This window comes from Tachypleus tridentatus, chromosome 1, assembly GCF_004210375.1.
Source record: "Tachypleus tridentatus isolate NWPU-2018 chromosome 1, ASM421037v1, whole genome shotgun sequence".
NCBI lineage: Eukaryota > Metazoa > Arthropoda > Merostomata > Xiphosura > Limulidae > Tachypleus > Tachypleus tridentatus.
Window position 1 is genome coordinate 35,426,538 of NC_134825.1, and position 24,213 is coordinate 35,450,750.

The 24,213-nt window shown below is 33.3% G+C and overlaps 1 protein-coding gene across 1 annotated transcript in view; it reads right to left on the reverse strand.

The window, feature by feature from the left end:
• The window catches only part of LOC143232336 (uncharacterized), a 118,634-nt gene extending 94,646 nt beyond the window's left edge, over positions 1 to 23,988 (reverse strand). Inside the window, exon 1 of the mRNA XM_076467636.1 lies at positions 23,861 to 23,988. Coding sequence (XP_076323751.1) covers positions 23,861 to 23,903 — 43 coding nt within the window. The 5' untranslated portion in view covers positions 23,904 to 23,988. The remainder of the gene's footprint in view (positions 1 to 23,860) is intronic.
• Positions 23,989 to 24,213: the final 225 nt, after the last annotated feature.

A 24,213-nucleotide genomic window follows, 5' to 3' on the forward strand; every position in this document is an offset into this window, starting at 1 on the left:
TCAGCAAAGTTTGTGCACATGAAATTACCTCTTTCTCTTTTTTTAGAGTTGTCATCTACGACATTACGTCATCTTAACTGACAATAGAAGTGAAAGTGCTTCAGTCAGCAAACAGTTAATATAATGTTGTTTGTTTGTTTTTTATTTCGCGCAAAGCTACACGAGAGCTATTTGTGCTAGCCGTCCCTAACTTTGCAGTGTAAGACTAGAGGGAAGGCAGCTAGTCATCACAACCCACCGCCAACTCTTGGGCTACTCTTTTACCAACGAATAGTGGGATTGACTGTCAAATTATATTGTCCTCACGGCTAAAAGGGCAACATGTTTGATGCGACTGAAATTCGAACCCGCGATTCTCAGATTACAAGTCGAACGCCTTAACCCACGTGGCTATGCCGGGCCATATTAATATTAAGTATGTCCCTTTTTGCTTAAATAACTTCAGACAGTCTTTCAAGCATTGTTGCAACATATGTAATCAAAGTGTACTTTGAGATTGTACTCCAAATGACTCTAATACACTCGCATAGATTTTCTTTGAAAGTAGCTTTTCAATTTTCAAGTTTTAGATGCATCAACTCCTATATCTGTTTAATTGGGTTCTTATCGAAGCTATGTAAGGGCCATTGCATTATTTGAATAACTCCGGCAGCTTTTTTATTAGATAACTAATTTCTGCATAAATAGGATGAATATTTGTGGTCATTATGTTCTTGGTAGTAAATCCTTTATCAATAATACGCAAAATCTAGATGTACCATGACGAGTTGGAATCTGATGGAAATGCAATGGTTCATCAATCCATATATTTTGCAAGTGTCACCTGTTGTCTTAGCCGAGAAACACCCTTAAACTGTCATACTGCATTCCCCATACTTCATTGTAGGTGCTATGCATTGAGATAATTATCCTTCACCTTTTAGATTAGCCCTACATTGGAAACCAGATATTTCAGACTTGGTTTCATCCGTCCATAATACACTTTTTTCAGTCATCAGAATTCCAGTTTTTGTACTTCAAAACACATTTCAGTTATTTTGTACAATATTTGAAGATCCAACCGGAGGGTGTTAGTTGATACACAACCAAATATTCCATTCTTGTTGAGTCTTCTTGATACTATAAATCTGGACATCTTAGAACATGGTCGTTTATTTCGTGCTTGAGATCAGTGGTAGTGCGTACACGAAGATACTTTACATTTAGGTGTTCTGCCTCTTCTTATTCATATTTTTAAACGTGCCTTTCTTGGTCTCACGGTCTATGGTGTACTTGATTGTGTCTGGGGAGCATTTCAAGTCTGAAGCAATTTTTTGGAGAGTCCAACTAGCAGCATATTAAGCTTTCATACGAACTGTCTACTCTACTGATAATTCTCTACGCTTTTTAAGCCGTGGAATGACAACAAAACTTGATATGTAGTGCTAAACATTGGTTTTTATAAAGGTTTACTTGCGGAGTGCTATTAAGCTGACTTTTTATAACATATACCAGTACCATGTGATAGCTCCTTGCTAGTCTCTTTCTATATAATAAAGACACTACATGAGGTACCACGACAGTTATTACGGATCCTAAATTTGATCAGCATGTTCATTCAAGTAGAGCCATTACGACATGCCCTTGGTACAAGTATTCGGGAATTCTAAAGAATGATAAGTATTCTAAACCTGGTTCATTTAACTATCAACATGGATCAGTAAAGTATTACCATTGTGTTGAAATTTTCATTCTGTGATGGCATGGAAGAATTATGCACACAAAATGGAAATGACGAAATATTCTCATGTCTTAATCTTTTTGCTTAGTACCGTACGTCTCCTTTCAACTTAGAATTACGTACACAAAATAGTTAATTTCAGCATGTAGTAGTCGTGTAGTGGATCAGATAGACGACATCTTCAATATAGACCATTTAGTGAACAAAAGTAACGAATATCTGAGAAAACTTTCAAATTAAGTAATGATTTCTGTAACCTGATAAAACAACTTAGGTCATGTTAAAGTATGTTCTGTTGAGGATAATGATATATAGCACATACAAAGAAATAACGTTTTGGGTATATCGTTCTAACGTTCAAAGACAAACACTCCTTCTAACATTAAACAGGTCATAAACTTTAAATTTTATCATATTTTCAGAATTCATGAGAAGAACTGAGTATCAGGTTCTATTTAATTCTCACGATCCTTTAGTTGTGAAAGTGCTGTTGGATACAATCCAATCAACTATCTTGATTTTAGTTTGATAAACTACGCTCTCAACAATTGTTTTTTATTAGGACGCAGGAAACCAACAAAGAAGTGTGAATGTTTCAGAGACGTCATCGAAAGAAGTGTGAATGTTTCAGAGACGTCATCGAGAAACTTCACTCTGAGCACTTGTATAGATAAACAAATGCGCGAAACGATTAACGACTTAACATGAACTTATTGCACTAAATACAGGTGTGAATGAACACACATACTGATTTCTTAATCATTTCACTTTGTTTCCTCATGACGATTTGGTATATTAATTTTGTCATTAAGTACATAATTTTATTACTCACTGATTTTCCTAGTTGTTTTTATAAATCTTTTCTGCCATATTTCGCACACACGGCATTTAGTTTTCGTAAACTTTTGGTTTTGCTGGAATAACTTCAAAAGATTAAACGTCTATCGCAATTTTGACGTAAATAATGCTAAAACCTTAAGTGTTTTTTTTAATAATTGTATTTATATATCTTAAATGAGTTCCGATGTATCAATATTTTTAGTATATTCAACTCCATAGAACGGGCCACCCGCTAGTACAGCGGTATGTCTCCGGATTTACAACGCTAAAATCAGGGGTTCGATTCCCCTCGGTGGGCTTAGCAGATAGCCCTTTGTGGCTTTGCTATAAGAAAAACACCCAATCCATGGAATGGTGTGTCCAACATTTTACGTTGCCCGAGATGTAACTTAAAAAAATTATGTATCATATCTTGCTGTCACAAATAAGTGATACTCGCTTTGTGGTCACAAGTGTTCTCCTATAAGAGTGACAGTTAAATCCTTCTTATGATTGATACAGCAGTAACCAAGAGTTTGTGGTGTGGGTTGTTGACCAGTTGCTTTCCCTGTAGTCTCAGTTTAAAATTAGATAAATTCCAGAGTTTCATTAGTACTAGAATATACAGTGCCTTTCAAACGTCTTCAACCCCCTGTGCTGGTAAGCAATTTTAGTTTTTGTTCTTGTGAAAACACAACTCAAATGGCCAAAATTATGTATTATATCAATTTATGGTATGTTTCTAATAATTACAAAGAACAAAATATGCATTGTGATATAACATACAAAAAATAATGAAAACACATGTTGCAAAAACCTTCTCCCCTACCACTTATATGCAGTTAATATTTGATTGAAGTTCTTTTGGCTTCGATGACAACTGAAAGTTATTTTGGATAATCCTTCACAAACTTTACACAGTATGCTGGAGATATTTTTGGCCATTTCTCCTTGAAGGTATCCTCCTGTTTTTGTCGGAAGAATGCCTTCCATGCACAGCAATTTGAAAGTCTCTCCACAGATTTGTGAAGGAATTTATCTTTGAGCTTTGGCTTTTCCAGGCAAGAAATTTAATTTTAGTTTTCCAAAACCATTCTTGGGTTGCCTTTTATCTGTATTTGAGATAAATGTCCTGTTGAAATTTAAAACTTTGATCAAACGTTAGTTTTCCAACTGTCTTCTTCAGGTTTACCTCCAACATGTGTATATATTTTTATTGCCCAAGATCCCTCGAACGTGTACAAGTGTTTAGTGTCAGCTGTAGAAAAACATCCCTCAGGAATTATAGACCCACAACCATACTTGACAGTTGGGACTGTATTTGCTAGTTCATGAGCAGTGTTTGGTTTCCATCATACATACGCTTTGTCATTTAACCCAAAAAGTTATACTTTGGTATGATTTTATCACAGAACTTTCTGCGACATTGTTTTAGAATTATTGAAATATTTACGAGAGTTGTCCATTCACGATGTAAGACGTATCATCCTGAGTAGTGTTTTTTTTCTTGTCACTCTATCATAAAAGCCTTTTTTATGTAGAGTACGCAATACTGTAAAGGTGTGTACAGTATCTCCACCTGTTGCTACTGAAACTTACAGCTTTTTCAATGTCACTGTTGGCTTAACAGTCGCTTCTTTGACGAATTTTCTGCTTGTTCGAGTACATTCTTTCACAGATCGACCTGAACCAAGGTTGAGTTAATATGACACAATTTCTATTTTTTCTCGACGTATTTTACACCAACGGAAAATTGAAAACCTTACAAATTGATTTATAACCTTCTCTGGAATTGTGTTTCTAAACAATCTTCTCTGTTAGGTCTGTAGAGAATTCTTCTCTCATCATTTTCAATATGTAACGGTAAACATAATTTTAACTTTAAAATACTCTGCTTAAATCAATACTGATGGCACTCTCTCTGACCTGATGATGTTTTTGTTCACATGGCTGTACAATACACTTTTGTATGTGACAGAGTTGTATAGACCCACTTTTATTTACTTTTGCATAGTAGTGACGTGAAGTTAAATCGACGGTGGTAAAACCTGGACGGGCAAAAACTTTTGCAACATGCGTTTTGATGATTTTTTTGTGTTGTGTCACTAAATTAAGTAATAATGCACCTTTTGTTCTTTATAACCTTTAGAAACTCGTCTTATATTACTATAATAAATATTTTTGTTCATTTGAGTTATGGTTTGTTTTTAATTTCGCGCAAAGCTACATGAGGGCTATCTGCGCTAGCCGTCCCTAATTTAGCAGTGTAAGACTAGAGGGAAAGCAGTTAGTCATCACCACCAACCGTCAACTCTTGGGCAATTCTTTTACCAACAAATAGTTGGATTAACCATCATATTATAACGCCTCTGCAGCTGAAAGAACTAGCATGTTTGGTGTGACGGCGATTCGAACGAGCGACCCTCAGATTACGAGTCGAACGCCTTAACCATCTGGCCATGTTAGGCCATTTGAGTTATGTCTTCCACAAGAAAACACCTTAAATTTATTACCAGCGCAAGGATTGAAAACTTGCAGAGCACTGTACTATAGCAGGTTACGTCATGATATCCATATTCAATCAATGATGTAATCTGATATCACGTGACGAACCCATTCAACAAACAAAATGAAAAAAACCCATTAAGTTGTTCCAAGCAATTAAGTATTCGAAGTTTCTGAGTTTTCAAACACTGCGAGTGGAAATAATGTCTATAATGAAATTAAAATTAAAGCCAGTATTTATTTCGAAATAATTTCGAAGAAATTAGAAAACACTGAGCTTCAAAACGTGCAGTAGCGATTCCGAGTACGCAGATTGGCCACATACGCAAGGCGTGATGTTTGCTAATGTGATCATAACCTGTTCTTGTATATGCCAACTTATTATGACGGTCATACCAGTGTTCGAATGTATTTAATCAGTAAGTGGTATTAAAAAATCTAACTAACATAATTCTAATAAACAACAACATAAAATATAACTTTAACAAGAACAATATTATGTATTCTTGCACAACGCTTTACCTGATATTATACATAATTTTTTACTTGTGCCTTTCTTTGTATCGAAGAAAAAACTCTTTAAATATATTACTTACAGTGAAATAACAAACACATAAATCAAATGTTATCATATTATTTTTGCATACAATATAATTATGGTCTGGCCTGGCATGACTAAACGCGTAAGGCATGTGACTCGTAATCTGAGGGTCGCGGGTTCGCGCCCGCGTCGCCCCAAACATGCTCGCCCTCCCAGCCGTGGGGGCGTTACAACTTTTCGCTCAATCCCACTATTCGTTGGTACAAGAGTAGCCCACGAGTTGGCGGTGGTTGGTGATGACTAGCTGCCTTCCCTCTACTTTTACACTACTAAATTAGGGACGACTCGGTGCAGTGGGCTAACAACCTACTCACTTAAATACCTATGTTTGCGGCCCTATGTTCCTTGATGGAATCTCATGGTGATAACTAACTACCTAACTATACAAAATAATTGCTACTTCAACAGAGGCAAATGCGCATGTCACCGTAACACAATAATTTTTTCATAAAAATAAATGTGTGTTTTTCTTTTAGCAAAGCCACAACGGGCTATCTGCTGAGCCCACCGGGGGGAACAGAACTCCTGATTTTAGCGTTGTAAATCCGTAGACTTACCGCTTTACTGGCGGGGGCATGAAAATAAATAAATAAGCCTCTTGGCTGACTTCTAATTGAGAATTAGAAATAACTTTATCCTGCTATGTAAAGTTACTGGTTACGCTTAAACTGACACTGTACACCCGTATCATGAATATATATAGTGATATAGATATAACCCAATTCAAAGAGAAGAACAGCTAAATGAATAATCAAACAATACATATGAAAAAATAAAAACGCAGCCACAAAACAAATAAGCGCAAAACCAAATTATTGCCCTCTATTGTATTTTTGTATCTTTGTTTTCTTAATGCAAAGCTACACAGTAGGTTATATACAATCTTCTACCATTGGAAGCCAATTTTAATATTTTAAGTCATAGATTTGTAAAGGTATCGCTGACCTACCAGAAGTTTCTTGTGTTGTTAGTTCCGATTAGTGCATACAAATCATAACAGTACATTAATATTAATAAAAATATACAACGGTTAATGTTTAGACTAATCTTTAGGGTAACGATTTAACTTAGTATCAACTAAACAAATGAAATCTACTACCACAAATATAGTTTAACCTGTTGTCTGCCAAGTATTTCAGCTGCTACGATACAACTCTAATGCTTCTTCATATTGTAACTTTTTCGTGACTCCATTTTGGATAGAAAGTGAAACAATTGGTAAGTAGATCACATGCATGTACGGTTCTGACATCTAGCTTTGAAGTTAGGTATTATTGAGAACGAATTAACTCGTCCATGGCACTGTGTTACCGATCGGCTTGGACGAGTCATCTCGTCTACGGCACTGAACAGGTTAATAGTTTAATTTAGTATTTGATAAACAAAAAAAAAACTAAAAAATGCTATTTTGTTTGTTCTGAATTTCGGGCAAAGCTACACGATGGCTATTTGCGATAGTCGTCCCTAATTTTGCAATGTAAGACTAGAGAAGAGGCAGCTAGCCAGAACCACTAATTCTTAGGCTGCTATTTACCAACGAATAGTAGGATTGATTGTCACATTATAACGACCCCACGGCTAAAAGGGCGAGTATATTTAGTGGGACGGGTGTTCAAACCCGGGACCCTCAGATTACAGGTCGAGTACCTTAACCACCTGACCATGCCAAGCCCCACAAAAAAACTATTTTAGACTGAAACTCAGAGTAGCGGATAAATATTGTATTACCTAAACAAATGAACCTAGTGTTCCGCATATTGGAGCTTGGAATAAAGGTTTGGCTTAGCCAAAGAACAGCTACCTACTATCACATTGAATCGGCTACATCATTCAAAAAACAACTATGTTAACGTTTGAAAGATGCGTAGTCCTTATCACTAGTTACTTAGAAGCCGAATAATAATATAATATATTACGTTTGAATAAATAATAGTGCTCCAGAAACATCGAATTACAAAAGTTTTAGAAGAACAAATTGCTCAGTAGGTATCGTTTTACCGATTTTATGAATCCACTGCCCTAGTGACCATAACTGCAAGATGACGTCAGCATCTCTCACGTTGTTCTATGTCGCCCCGTTAAGTTCCTGATGAAAATTATTTGAATTTAGCATAAATATTTTATAACCTACACAAGGTAAGTTGAAAAATCTCAAATAAGTCTTTTTTTTTTCAAGCGCCACCTCAAGGGCATTTTCATAATTCATTTAAAGATCACATCTGCACTTAAACATTTATGGAGTTACGATGAGCAAGTGGAGGAATATTTCGATTCCAGACAATTACATTCCTGTTTTGTTTTGTTTTTTGATATTATATGCGTAATTACACAATAGTTACATAGTAGATAAATCCGTTGTGTTTTGTTTTTTTTGGTATAATGTATGTAATCACAATAGTCACGTGGTAGATAAAACCAAAACACAATATAAATTAACTGAAGTAGATTTTATATTACACTTTATGAAGTAATGAAGCGTTGCAAAATTAAACACAGCTTTCCGTTAAGTCTATGGGCTTTTTTTATTTTGTTTATTTATTATCTAATTATAGTCAATGTACATATGTCAAGCTGTCGTTTATTTATTTTTTATTATACATTTGTCACTGTTATGAATCTAATGCTGTGTTCAGTCAAACGACCATGTAATCAAAATTTTAACATAAAAGTATTTGTGTCTAATAATGTCGTTTTTATTTGGTAAAATCAGTGGAAAGGTCATATGAACGAGGATGTGCTTTGGTTTGTTTTGAATTTCGTACAAAGTTACTCGAGGGCTATCTGTGCTAGCCGTCCCTAATTTAGCAGTGTGAGACTAGAGGGAAGGTAGCTAGCCATCAACACCCACCGCCAACTCTTGGGCTACTCTTTTACTAACGAAGAGCGGGACTGACAATCACATTATAACGTCCCCACGGATGAAAGAGCGAGCATTTTTGGTGTGACGGGGTTTCAAACCTTTGATCCTCAGATTACAAGTCGAGTACCTTATCCACTTCGCCATGCCGGACCATGAAGGAGGAACAATTGTCTTTAGTTCTATTACTTTGTTATTGTATCATCGTCCAATGTGTGGTTTTTGCACTGAAAACAACAGCAATAGCAAAAAAAAAATATTAAGCTAACTAATAGGCAAGAAAACCATAAGGCATTTTCCGTTTAAATCATATACGGTTTAATGTTCTGTTGCCAATAGTTTCTTCTTTCCCACATTGTAAATTCAGCTTTTAGTCAGGCGAACTATTACGGAATAAAATTTTCTGCACAAAATGTTGACTATACCTATCAAACAGACCAAAATATTAATATGGTTGATATGTAAAACAGTAGCTGATACAGTGGCTAGTTTGAGACGAGCCAGTTCACTGGGGTCGTACACTAATAACGCAGAGTTCTGTGTAACTATTGAACTATGAGTAACCTGAATTCTTCTTTCAGGTGAACAAATTCGTCACTGTCTATTTTCTAAGGAGAACCAAATCATCAGTAAATGAGAAAAATTTTTTTTTGTTTCTTTCCAGTTTTTGTTCCACTAACTTGTGTTTGTTTACTTGAACGTCCTCTTATAACATTTCACTGTGTTAATCAAGAAAATAAAAAGAATTTCTTTTCTTCACTTTTCGATCCAATTTTTATTTGTGAGTTTCGACTGTTTTCAGCATTATTGGAATTGATATCAATAATGCCTCTGAGTTTTCAAATGTTTAAAATAGTTCTCTTCAGAAATGTTCAATTCTTTGGAAGGTAAAGCAAAACGTTTATCATTTAAAAAGAAAACAATAACAAAAAAACTAAAGTCAAAATTAAACAAATCTTTTGAGTCTGGTTCTCTAGTCTGTACTAAATACAAACTATTGGACAGTATAAAAAAGTAACATATCATAGGAAGTAAACATTTAAAAGACATATATTTATTATTGTAGTCACAATGATTTTTACTTTCTAAAGTAATGATGAGATAAACTCACTCTCTTATATCATTAGTCTCTAAAGCAATAAGTAACGTACTGCTTCCAGTCAAGTTGACTTCCTTTAATGTTTATAGGAATTTTCAATCGGTAATATTCACTAGGTCACTTCCCATCCCTTCAGAGATATGACAATATTCACAGGGTTGTTTATAAAATCTGTTGTGACAGCTTTGTCGTTTTCACATATACACGTATTCGTTTTGTATGTCTGTGAGTATATATATATATATATTTATACAAAAAGTATATAATGAATCATCACTAGCCAGCTGACGTATTTTTTTATTTTTATCTTTGTTTTTTAAAGCATTATTTTTACTACTTAGCAAGTAGTAAAGATTTTGCAAATCGTGTTTAGGACAACAAGGTCGATGTAATACAAACTTCAATAAGGAAACTAGAGAATCAATAATCAGTATTATACTGATTCTCAGAGCTTTGAAAACGCTAGCAATAGTAATTTCTTACATTAACTGATTAACAACATTCAGAATAGAGAGAAGGAAACAAGACTAGTTTAAGGGGAAATTGTTAAACTGAGATCTCTTCGTAATCTTGAAAAGTACACATTTGTTCAAAGTTTTCTGCACATCAAACTTACAAGAAAACATAGATATTGCTTAAATAGCGTCACATGCCTGGGAGGTGCGAGATGAAGTAATTAAAGTAAACTCGTAGCAGGTAGAGTTCAGAAGTTAAAAAGTAATTAATGTGTCTAATCTTCAATTGAAGCTCTTAATTAGATAAGTTGAAAGTTGGCGAGCGCAGCAGCCCTCCGAGGGCAGATTAATACTTAAGAAACCATAGTCTTGTGTGGGCCTAGAAAAGAAATTTTCAATATTTTAATAATAATTAAACCGAATGTTTCCCTATTCACAGGAAACACTTTCTCTTTTGGGTTAATACATTCGGAATGTGAGAATCGTTCCCTATTAATTTATTGATTACAAACATCCAAATGGTTTATTACTACAAATGTTAAAGGTTTGAAACTTTAAAATGACCACGATATTCAATTAAATAAACTTTCAACAATAAGTAAGTGAGTTCGTCCATTACGAACAACTTTCACTTTTTCATCAGACTAGTTAATTAGACAAGGAAAAACAACAACAGCAAAGCGTTGTATTCAGTAACTCAATACAAACACAGAAACAAACGAGGTAATATAAAATAATTCTATAAATTGTTTGGAATGATAATGCAGTATCATAACCCTTAACAAAGTAACAGACAATATCCAATAGGTAAAACTGTACTTTGTACTATATAATGATATAGTACTGTAAATATAAACAAAATAGACATGTAATACACCAACATTAAACGTTTTACAAGACATCACTGTTGTTTTTCAAATAAAGAGTTCGAGTTGCTTTATTACTCAAAACTATACAGATGAGCTTACGATGCTGACGGATCTGGGCTTTCAATAAATCTCCTAAATGTAGACAATTCAGCGAGCAATTCACATGAAAGAACCATTAGACGCCATTTTGTCCGACCAACAAACCGTTCTGTCGTATATCTTATTTCCCTTAACCTTAAGTTAGTAAGATTGTTCAGCATTTACTATTAGTTATTACAAACAAATGTAATATATGATGTTAAAGAATGTTAAGTATTTTTTTTTCCTTGACACCACAAACCACAAGTAAAAAAAATTGAAGCGTATCTTTGGTAGGAAAGAACATGTAGTAAGTAACTTCTCGCAAGGTTTAGCAAATATAAACAAACATTTAATTTGTTCAAAAGTAAAATTGCAAGAAACATTAATAATTTTAAACACTACTATTCTTGAATTTATATAACACTCAAAATACAAATAGGATGTACGTAATGCTACTTATCAATAAACTAAAATAATAGAATTATTTTTTGCCCAAAGTGGGTGGCAATGCTTAGTAATTGATATATGTACGATCATTAGAAAACTAATTTTCAAGGAATCATATATAGAATATTCAGCAATGTTACAGTTGAAGCGAACATTAAAATAAAAATAACTCCAAACTCCAATTATATATTTTAGTTATATATTTAAGGTAGTTGATAAAAATAAGTATCTTATACACTACTAATAGAATAGAAATGACTTTAATATTATAACAGTACTAAATGATCATTGAATATTATTCTAAACCTAAAAATACTTTTATTAGTTTAAATTAAGCCGTATTAGTATTGTAATTAATTTTCTGAAACCCAAATCTTCAACAAAAATACGATGTTGTTGTTTTTGAATTAAACACAAAGCTACACAATCAGCTATCTGTGCTCTGCCCACCACGGGTATCAAAACCCGGATTTTAGCGTTGTAAGTCAACAGACATACCGCTGAGCCACTGGCGTGCCAAAAATACGACTTGATCAGTTCACAATAGAACAGAACTAAGCTACAATAAGGCGGAAACGAAGGTGTTTAATTAGGAATTATGCTAAACATATAGCATACTAATAAGATACAACAAAATGACAAAAAACACTTGAGAAATTACAAGAACACACAACTTAACTAATTACTAGAGTATGATTATAAGTTGTTGTTGTTTTGAATTAAGCACAAAGCTACTCAATGGGCTGTCTGTGCTCTACCCACCACGGGTATCGAAACCCGGTTTCTATCATTGTAAGTCCGCAGACTTACTGCTAAGCCACTGGGGGCATGATTGTAAGTAGATGCATCACTTCTTCAGGATAAAAGAGCTTCTAAGCTTAGCCATCTAAGATGTTCAATAGCATAACATTGAACTTCGTGTTTTGCATACAAATATTATTCCAGGTAAGCTTTTGGTTGCTATAGAATTTAAATAACCAATAAAAATTCACTACACAGTTAATTACTTTAACTTCGATCTAAGAAATGTCTCAGTATACAAGTACCACTCTATAGAAAGGACAGGAGCAGTTGTTTAATGTTAAAACTGTAATATGTTTACATTGCCTGAGATCCACGTGAAGCAGTATCAAAACAATTGAATTTGATTTTCATCACATATTCTGGACTAATGGCTGTCTTTATATTGTTGGTCTAGATGTTTTAACGTACCTTTCTCTTGAGAAACGAGATTTGAAATTAAAACTTTGGTTAATTACTTTCGTGAGAACGTGCAACGATCATCTGCATGTGAAGATGTTACTTATTGAAAACATGTGAATATCTTTTATCAAAGTTAATGATTTTTCCAAGAAAATAACTGACTTCCTCTAGATGTACAATATACACGTTCTCTCGTAATCTTTGAACATTTGCAGCAGGAAAAACTAACTTTCTTCGAAAATTAAGGTAGATAAAGTATACCACTAGCGCATATAATGAGATTCAGAGCAAAACGGAGATTCTAAAGTGCTCTGCACACCTAACGTGCAAGATTTAATTGAGTCATCAGTCAATAGTGCTCAATATTAACCTTTAACGTTCTTTACCTCCCAGGCTACATCTAGATGTGGAGGAATAAACCAGATACTATGTGGATCACGTGACGATTAAATTTTGTTTTGTTTGTTTTTTGAATTTCGCACAAAGCTACTCGAGGGCTATCTGTGCTAGCCGTCCCTAATTTATCAGTGTAAGACTAGAGGAAAGGCAGCTAGTCATCACCACCCACTGCCAACTCTTGAGCTACTCTTTTACCAACGAATAATGAGATTGACCATCACATAATTACGTCCCCACGACTGAAATGGCGAGCATGTTTGGTGCAACCGGGATTCGAACCCGCTACCCTCGGGTTACGAGTCGAACGCCTTAACACACTTGGCCATGCCGGGCCCAACGACGATCAAAGTCAAATGAAGAAGAAAGCTTTCTGGATCGTTAAATTTGGAACTAGCTTTACCACATAATCATCACTTTGATGATTATCTTTGATAATTCATAAACTTCTAGAATGGCTTATAAAAAGTCATCTCAATATAGATATCATGAAAAATTAAAAAGGTTTGGCTTAGCTTAAAAAATGTACAACTTGGAAAAATGGCTTTACAAAATTAAAATTAGTTTGTACATTACCAAACTTCTGCAAATATGTTATTTAGTGAATACTTGTGTTTTCACATCAGATTTTCAATATGTATATATATACATATTTAGTTAAAAATTAACACACACAAATTTGTTAAAATGGTCCTTTCTTTAATACCATATAAACAGATGATCAATTTTCTCATTTTAGAAACATTTGTGAAATATAAAACAAAATATTTTATTTCATGTTTAAAAATCTGAATTTAACATCAACCAATAAAAACAGTAATTTAATACGAAAATAGGTCTGATACAATGTAACTAAAAATGGAACATTTGGACAATAATCTGTAGAATTACAAATAACAGAAACATGGAATAATTGTCTGGTTTAATTTAGTGTATTCTTTAAAATTAAGTGTGTTTTTTTGTAGTACGCTGATCATTGTATAAATTGCTCGTAACTGGTCTGAACAAAATTAATGTCTTAAAGAATGGGTTGAAAACGAACCAAGAGGGAAGAAAACACATTAAGTACGATTGTTCACTGTATCTGGCTGACTTACTGTCTTACATAGATTCTTCAACATGCTAAAGGCGTTGTCGATGAAAAAAATTACAACTAGTGATTTTTCAATAAAATACCGAAACAAATGGGCTGTTAGGCAGATAATATTTGGATTCCTCTCTATTTTACCTCTTCTCAACTAAGTAAAATACGAATGAACGGAAAGTATATCATAAAGGGTGCCTCACAGTACAATCAACATTGGTCTCGAGAGTATGTTACTTGTGGTACCTCATTAGTAGCCTCCCAGTGGCTCAGCGGTATGTCTGCGGACTTACAACGCTAAAAACCGGATTTCGATACCCGTGGTAGGCAGAGCACAGATAGCCCATTGTGTAGTTTTGTGCTAATTCAAACAAACAAATCTTATTAATATTTCCTATAATATCGTTTACTTTTTGTTTTTGTTTTTCAACTCGGTTATTCATATTGAAATGACCATTAATTCTAACGCAGTTATTATTAGAGTCATACAGTTGTTAAAACGACTATACAAATTTTATTTGTACCATCTACTCTAAGTCTCTATAAACGCATCTGCAAAGGGCCATCTTACTACATTATTGACTTGGTATGGCTAGGTGGTTAGAGTGCTTGGCTCGTAATCTCAGGGTCGCGGATTTCAAACTCCGCCACATCAAACTCGCACGCCTTTTCAGCCGTTGGGGTGTTATAATGTAACGATCAATCCCACTATTTGTTGGCAAAATAGTAGCCCAAGAATTGGTGGGGAGTGGTGATGAGTAGCTGCCTTACCTCTAGTCTTACATTGTTAAATTAGGGACGGCTAGCGCAGATAGCCCTCGTGTAGCTTTGCGCAAAATTCAAAACAAATCAAACCAAAATAACGTAATTTCATATCGATAGAATTTTTTTCAGTATTGGTAAAGTATTGGCACTTCTAATGTTTATTAGGTGAAGTAATGTCCAGGTTATGGCCAAATTGTTAGGACGTTCGGCTCGCAATCAGTCGTGGAGGTATGTTATAACATTATGGTCAATCCTACTATTCGTTAGCAAACAAAGTTCGCGGTCAATGGTAATGACTAGCTGCTTTCCGTCTAATATTTCAATGTTAAATTAGGAACGAATAGCGAAGATAGATCTTTTGTAGCTTTGAGAGAAATAACAAAGAAACCAAACTACTTCCTGTATAGTATGTAGTCTGGCATGCAATAAGAGCATACTAGCATCAATTTTAACACCAGAGTGCTGATAAAGTCCAGAGATTATCTCGACCACCTCTTTCGAAAGTATCCCATGCATGCTCAATAAAGCTAAAGCGTAATAAGCATACCAGCTAATTTCTCTGACAAATTCTTTCTTCATGGAACGTGTCGAACAATTCAGTATGCTGAAGGTGAACATTCTAGGCTAAAATCTGGATACTTTACCCCAGCGTTTGGATACGTAAAGAGATGGAAGTGGTTTTCCTAATAAGGTTGACATTAATGACACCATTCCACAGGATATAGGAGTCTGTTTTTACTAATAAAATATGTCTCGTTTTTGTATGAACTTGAGAATGGAGCATGAAGTGCTAATCATCTGTAAAAGAAATATTGTATCACAGGTCTTTGAGTCATTGGAAATTTTCTTGGCATATAATTGGCGATATAATTTGTAGTCAATCCAACTCTTAGTCGGTGAACGAGTAGCGCGGTGAGAAGGTGTTGACTAGTAAATTGTGTTTCTTCATATTTCTCGCTTCAACATTAACATATAGCTCTCCTTTAGCTTTACGGAAATTTCAGTAAAACAAACAAAGATATTTTGTTTCAAAGGACGATATTTTATCAAAACGATTTATTAGTAGATATGATTTAACTAGCTGTTATTCGTGAACAAATGAAGACGTACTTCACGATGTGTAATTTTAATACATATAATAATTTAATAATAACATTGTTGTTCCCTATCTTTCTCTCCAGTATTTAATGGAAACGACAAGAACTGTCCAAAGAATACACAACATAGAATGTGTTCGATACAACTTAGTCATTGATGAACACCAAGCAGTTACCTCACACACTACTCACTTACGGGTGCAGGGGTGTGTTCGATATAGCCTCACCATTTATGAATATCAGGTACCACAGCTCACTACACACTTCATGGTATGTTACTGATCTCCTCTTCAATTTCCACTTTTATAACTCCCGATATTTGAGGATTACTGCGGTACTTTGATGACAAAGTATCGTGTCGTGCTCTCTTCTCAGAATTTGTTATGTTTTGTATACTTATCAGATTTTAAATCAATGCATTTCAAATACATGACTTTAACTCAGATACTTTAAACAGTAATAACGCAAGAAAATTTTGACATTTGGGATTGCGAAAGGCTTGTTTGTTTTGAAGTTCACGCAAAGCTACTCGAGGGCTATCTGCACTAGCCGTCCCTACGTTAGAAGTGTAAGACTAGGAGAAAGGCAGCTAGTCATCACCACCCACCGCCAATTTTGGGCTACTCTTTTACCAACGAATAGTAGCATTATCCGTCAAATTATAATGCCCCCACGACTGAAAGGTCGAGCATGTTTGGTGTGACGGGGATTCTGCGAAAGGCAAACTGAACTGTATAATTAAATTGTGTGTTTGCAATGTATATTCATCACCGCAGATTTCCAAAACAGATATTGCTTTTATAAGAAAACATTCATGAAATAATTGTTGCCATTATACAAAACTAATATGTATTTTACGCGTATGCCATGTGTAAAAAAGTTATAATTTACTTACATAATTTACTCCTAATTATCTATTGGAATATTAAATCAATTCACCAACAATGATTTACCTGCAAAAATCATATTACTGTGTGTAATACAAACGTTTATTATTAAAGACGACGTCGATTGACCGCTATACCATTGGCAATTGCTAAACAGGCTTACGTATTTAGGGAAATGTAAATAAGAGAAAATATATGGAAAATATACACAGTCGTAATATTATATCCAGGTAGTTCTTTGTTCCTGTATAGTTTCCTTCACCACAAAAAATTTATTTTGTGTGAGGAATTGTCAGAACGTTTTCGATCTTCCATTTCTCGAACCTAAAGTACTTTTTCCCATTACCCTTCTGTTCTTCTTTTACCACAAGAAATTGCCACCAGTCGATATATTTGTGTGTAAGATATTAAATAGATTATAGCGGTAAATCTTTTGTAGAAAAAATTACAAAAGCGATTTTAAATCGATAAAAGGGTATTAGAAGAGACGCAGCAAGATATACGGTGTTAACACTTTAACGTGTAGGCATTACACACGATATTCTGTTATCTAGTAAGAAACATCATAGAAGTTCGTCAACTTGTTATCTAATTACAAATGTATACCTGTGTCAATATAACAGTCATACCTTGCCGAATATTCATAGGGAAATAAGACGTGTGTTTTTAGGACAGCACAGTATGTATTTTCTACAGAAAATGAAAATATTTATGCAGTTCATAATTTGTTTTTGATAAAAGAATTCTCGTGCTTGATTTTTTACTATTTAATCAGTTGGATATGTAACAATAAGTACCTTCTTTTTTAATACTAAACATATTACGAATTTATGTCTTTCTATACAAGCACGCTTATTAAGTCTAAACAAAACATCTTACGAACATATGACACTTAGTTCAGGTACAAAGTTTTAATATTTTGTGAAGATAAAGTACAACATAAGGAGAACAACTGATAATGAAATAACATTCAAAATAACCGACAATTTAACATCAATGGAAATCATTAAACTTTATGTTATTAAAGGTGAATGTCATACCATTTTATTGCTTTAGGAATATACCAAAAGCATTGTTTGTTTGTTTTTAATTTCGCGCACAGCTACTCAAGGGTTATCTGCGCTAGCCGTCCCTAATTTAGCAGTGTGAGACTAGAGGGAAGGCAGCTAGTCATCACCACCCACCATCAACTCTTGGGCTACTCTTTAACCAACGAATAGTGGGAATGGCCGTCACATTATAACGTCTTCACGGTTGAAATGAGGAGCATGTGTGGTGTGACGGGGATTTGAACCCGCGACCCTCGGATTACGAGTCGAGTGCCTCAACCACCTGGCCACGCCGGGCCTAGATCAAACGCATTCTAATTCTTTACGTATTTTTGCTACTTTTGTTTTGTCTACATTGTTTTTTCTGGTCTATTTACCATTTCAACAACTAATTGTATTTTGTCACCGTCTATCGTAGTTATATTATCAACGATGTATGTGAGACACTTAATCATTTTCTATGATTTTGTCAAACTTTGCTTTAAATATGTTGAGTTTTTACGATTGCCAAACCTTTACTTTTGTTTCTATTGAAATACACCCTTCGATTAGATCTCACAAATTAAATCCAGTCCATGACACACACAGATACACATCTATACACACGTGTGTGTACATCTATATCTTACAGTCAGAAGTTTATACATTGTTTTAGTAAGTTCCCTTAAACTATCAATTACTTTATACTGAAAATAAAACGTAATAATTCATGTTTTATTTCACTCTTATGAAAGCATCGTTAATAAAAAGTCTCAATAAACAGTCTATGAGATAGGTTAAGATGAAAATTAATTGACCCTTTATATTAAATTGTAAGGCTATATGTATTAATATTAACAGGTATTCAAGTTTAATGGATTGTATAACTTACTAGATATCATATAAAACATGGAAAAAGCGTAAATTAATTTTCATCTTAACCTATCTCATAGACTGTTTATTGAGATATCTCTTTTCATTATCTCTTATAAAGGATCTTAGATTAACACTATTTAACAGAAAATGCTAAATTTGAATGTGCTACTTTGTGGATTTCCATCAGTGACAAAGCTTTATGTTTTCAAACTTACAACATAGAAACCGGGTTTCGATACCTCTGACAGGCAAAACACAGCCAGCTTATTGTATAGGTTTGTGCTTAACCAGAAGCAAACAATACTTTATACAATAATGTTCATCGAAGCATAGTGTGCTTCTGGCAACACGAGATAGTTATGTAAGTAAAACATAATACGTTGTTCTGAAACTTTTATTGCATCGTTTAAGGAGGGTTTGTTGAGACACAGAAGTTTTGAATTTTATCGGTAATTAACTGGGATCGTTTAGACACAAAATGGCGTTAAATATAAATATTAAAACATTTCTGTTTTTACACCAACATTGAATACCTCTTGAAGGATTACTTCGTTTGTGCTTCTCGTTACTTTTATTCTTAAACTTTTAACGACTTACCTTTAAGTTACACTTAAATACAATTGTCTACACGTGACGATATTTAAATTTTATACCGTTCTTGACCCTTGTACTTTATTTGAAAAGTTATCGTTGTTTATCTTTGAACTAATAAACTTTAGTAATTTTGCCCAAAGGCATATATTGTGATTATTTTTACATAAGTACATACTAAGAGAAAAATAGCTCGAAAAGCAACTGCTAATTCTTTTCTTGCATTGTATCTATTTTTAATAATTACATAATTATAACTTCTTTTGCATAATTCAGTAATTTACAACATATTTAGAAGGCACTAGATATACATAAAATCTAAACTGTCTACTATCTATATAGTAAACTTAAGGCTACTGAGAACGTACTGTTAAAGTTGAAACTATGTATTATTCAGATACCTGACATCAGAATACGGATAATCTTCTTTAGACCAAACACGCGCTTAATATATTTATATTACTTATCTAATAACCTGCGTTTTTTTCTCATTTAAGCGTCCAATTATCTAATTAGTTCATGTGTAAACTAAGCACACTTGTACTGTTACAAATCTAATAAATGGACTTAGAAGTTTAATTAAAAGTAATAATTATATAAATTATAAGCTCATATGAAAGGAGCATTGTGTGTAAATAATGTGCTTGGATTGATTCTAAACTATTGAGGTGCACGTTATGTTAGGTGTAATACAGTAATAAACTATACCAACCATGGTATATGTAATATGTAATAATTATTCATCAACTGTTTTTTTTTTTCCCTAAGCAATCTACTTTACCGCTCTTGTGGCCATTTCATGGTTCAGGCTACACATGCATCACTTACCACTCTCCAAGACTATTTTACTCACCCAAAGTGGATTTCCGGTAACTAAAATTTCAAATGAAATTAGTAATATTAAACTGAATACATTTTAAAGAATGATTCGTCTTCTCCCAGGAGACTCTATCTAACGGTATCAACATTTGCTCTTTAGCACCACCTGTCAGTGTTTATATCTATCACCAGATAAACTGATTAATGTCGTCCTTTAAATGTCACGTATAAATCTATCACGTACTTTTTTCAATACTTGATCTTGGTGTCTGTAATTTGGTAGCAAATTAGCAAGTAAAACTGAACAATTCAGGAATGAAATAAGATTACTTGCTAAATCTGTGTCTTCTTAAAACAATATAATCAGCCTTAATACCGATATGACACACTTGACAGCCTACAGTGTTAAAATATAAGGCTCAGTGTCATAGCACACGTAACTCGTTGCTTTTAACAACAAACAAACAAACAAACATCTCAATTCAAAGAGTGGAAGAAACGTGAGTGTGTTGATTACGAGTGGCAACAATGTATAATTTAGTTTAATTTATTTCTAGGTTTAAATATTATTTCATATTTAAGTAAATAAAACATGTATTCTTCTGTATTTTACCGTTATGTTTATGTATTTATTAGTAGGGCAGTTTAATGTTCAGTTATATACTGTATTTATCAATATACAATATGCAAATCATGAAAACAAACAGTACTTTTAAAAAGAGATTGGTGAGTCCATAATAACAGAAAATGTATCTTTATTATAAAATATATCATAATGATGAACAGCTTGATGCTTTGGAGCTGCAAATTCTGTTCTTCTGAAGGTTTGATTTCACGAATGAGACTTAGACGTTTATTATTTAATTACAAAATTTGCACAGTATATCAAAAATGTACCCGTTAACAAAATGTTTAAACGTAGTTTTCTGCCTGAAGTTGATTATGTTCAGTAAATAAATGCATAAGTTAGTTCAGTACTAAATTATAAATATTCAAATATTTCTTTAACTTGAATCTAAACAAGGTTTACAACAATATACTGAGGATTTTTACACTTTCCAACATATTTGTCATTCCTGATTTAAACAAGTGTTATATAATAAGACAATCAGAATATTATTCTTAAAGGACCCGCGTTCTTTACCCTGGTTTGAAATCTAAATGTGATGTAACTGCATTGTTAGATCGTTTAACACAGAATATTTTAAACCACATGCTGTTTATGTTAAAGCTTCATGGCAAGTCTAGGATGAAATGTATGTAACCTATATATATACACACACACACATAATTTTTAATAGCATTTCATACAATTCTGTGCAAATACGTATACATTTTATTTTCAACTGCGAGGAAAAATATTTCAACAATTTGTATGAAGATATCAATTTTGTAACAAAAATTTGAATAGCTCACAAGCTTAGAGAAATCCTCAGTATGCGAGATGATTTTCATAACCAATCAACAATCGCTTTCCTGAGTGTAAATGTAAAGCTCATGCTTGAACAATAACGACACGTTCAATGTATTTCTGAGTTGTGTATGTGTTATTAATTCATAATTGTTACCTGAATTAGTTCCCATATACGAGTTTAACTATTATTGCAGTGTTCTTCTTAATATAAGATGTTTAGTGTCCGATTTTTACGTTATAGCTATTATTAAAGTAGTAAACATTGTCGTCTCCAATGAGAGATTAGCTAAAATATGTAAATACCCCAATTTAAACTCCAAGGATTAAATGAGTTGAAAATTACAAAATACCCCAATTCAGGCTTCAAAAATGATTTGGGTAAAAAAATGGTTAAACTATCAAGTATTTCTGTCCACAAGAATCATTTTGGTTTAAAAAGGTTCAGTTATTAGGTATTTATCTATCTAAGAAGAATTTTGACTAAAATGGTTACACTATAAGTTATTTGTCTACAAGAATGATTATGGATTAAAGTTAAAGATCAAAACGTTCTGTCTCCAAGGACAATTGTAGGTAAAATATGCTTAAATTATTAGGTATTTCTGTCTCCAAGTAGAAATTTGGCTAGCATATTAAAGGAGCATACACTACTGGCTTTAAAAAGTATTTAGGTTAAAAGTGTTAAAGATCCAGATTTTTTACTCCAAGGAGGATTTTGTTTTAAATTTCTGAAGTAAATATCACGTGCTCTGAGGTCAGAGAATTAAAATGTATAGGAAACGTGTCAAACATTCACATAATTGTTTTAAAATAATTTATGAATAAAATAATAAAGAGAACTGCAACAAAAACGGAAATATTTCCATCACACACTTCTACTAATTACAAGTTTAAACTACCTTATTTGTTTATATTCTTGACAACTAAACTAAGCTTTGTAAAAAGGCTCTGTTTTGGAACGATCTATAAGGTATATTGTAGATTCAGTAGGTAGAAAATAGTTCTTATAAAATTACGTTAATAGCTAGTTATATTTTTATTGTACTTATAAACTCAGCTTCTTCTTAACATCTTTGATATGTGACTATCACAAAAGTGTTTATTGTACCCATTGTTTTAAATGGATTACATAATGATAATGGCGAGATCCGTGTTTTCTCTTTTCAATTCCCATAAAAGTTGTTTCCAGTGTCAACGTTTTTGGTTTTTTCGTGTGAACCTGAAAATTCATGATCAAAACGTATATATAAATATATTACTTCGCGTTGTTTGTAGTTAAACGCAAAGTTACACAATGGGTTATCTGTGCTGTGCTCACCACGGCCATCGAAACTCGATTTTTAGCGTTATAAGCCTTCAGACTTATCGCTGTGCTACTGGGGGAGATGGCATTTTATTAAACACAGAGAAGAGTTTTCTTATTTTAAACTTTTTGATCAAGTTGTCATTATATGAACCCAGATTTCTTTGACAAGTGACTTTCCAATTGATATAAGAAACCGTGTACTTTAAGTACGTGTGCTTTCCAATTACATTGATATTGAAACTGAATTATATTAATTTCTACCTATTACAATCGATCACTTTTTACTTTTCTATACGTTCATGGTATGAAGTTAGAATTGAGTAATATATTTAATTCTTGAAACAGTCCTAAAATACTTTTCTATTTCAAATAAATAAATAGATACACTGATAGTATTTATTTCCTCTTTTTCTACTGCACTAAATAAAACAGCTATTCCAACGCCAGTTTATCCCGAATGAAAATCAATTTTGTGGTTAAGAACAAATTATATATATATCAAAAAGTGTTGAACTGAGTTTAATATGGTGTACGTTATTTAGCTTTTACGTTTAATCACTAGATTCCAATATTAACTGTTGAACTGAGTTTAATATGGTGTACGTTATTTAGCTTTTACGTTTAATCACTAGATTCCAATATTAACGATGTTAAAAGTAAGTAGTAGGCTAATTGCGGAGATAAAAGACCATGCAAAGTAACTATTCATTTACGTTTATTAACGAATCTCTTACAGTTTTCGAGCAGTTATCAAAATGTTTTGGGCAAACAAGTAGTAGAAAACAAAAAACCTGTAAGTTTTGATTCAAGAGTATCGAGGTGCTTTTTTTATAATTCATCTTAAGAACGATATTATTGCTGTTTCTATACAATTGTTTTTAATTAACTGGTAAGTTTTAACTGAAGAATTTTGCCATATAAAAAATGGTAAAATGGCTTACCTTGCACAAGGAGAGTGTTTATCAAAAGTAAGAGAGTAAACATAGTGTGTAAGTGCCAGAGCCACAAATAATTACATTCCAACTGTTCTGTATCTCGTGAGCCACACAACTATCTTACTATATGGAAACAGTGTGGGACAACTGCTTGCTCAGTTTACTTTGACTGGGAGCGCCATCTAACAGCTAGATATTTAAGAACTGGCCATATTAATTAATGGCTTGTGAAAAAGATATAACGCTCTTTATTTTCTATCATTAACAGTTTTGGTGTTTCAACTAATCTTATTCTTACACTTGTAAACTTTTTTGTACATAACAACATGTCGTCAAAAATAATTGGAAACTAATCTTTT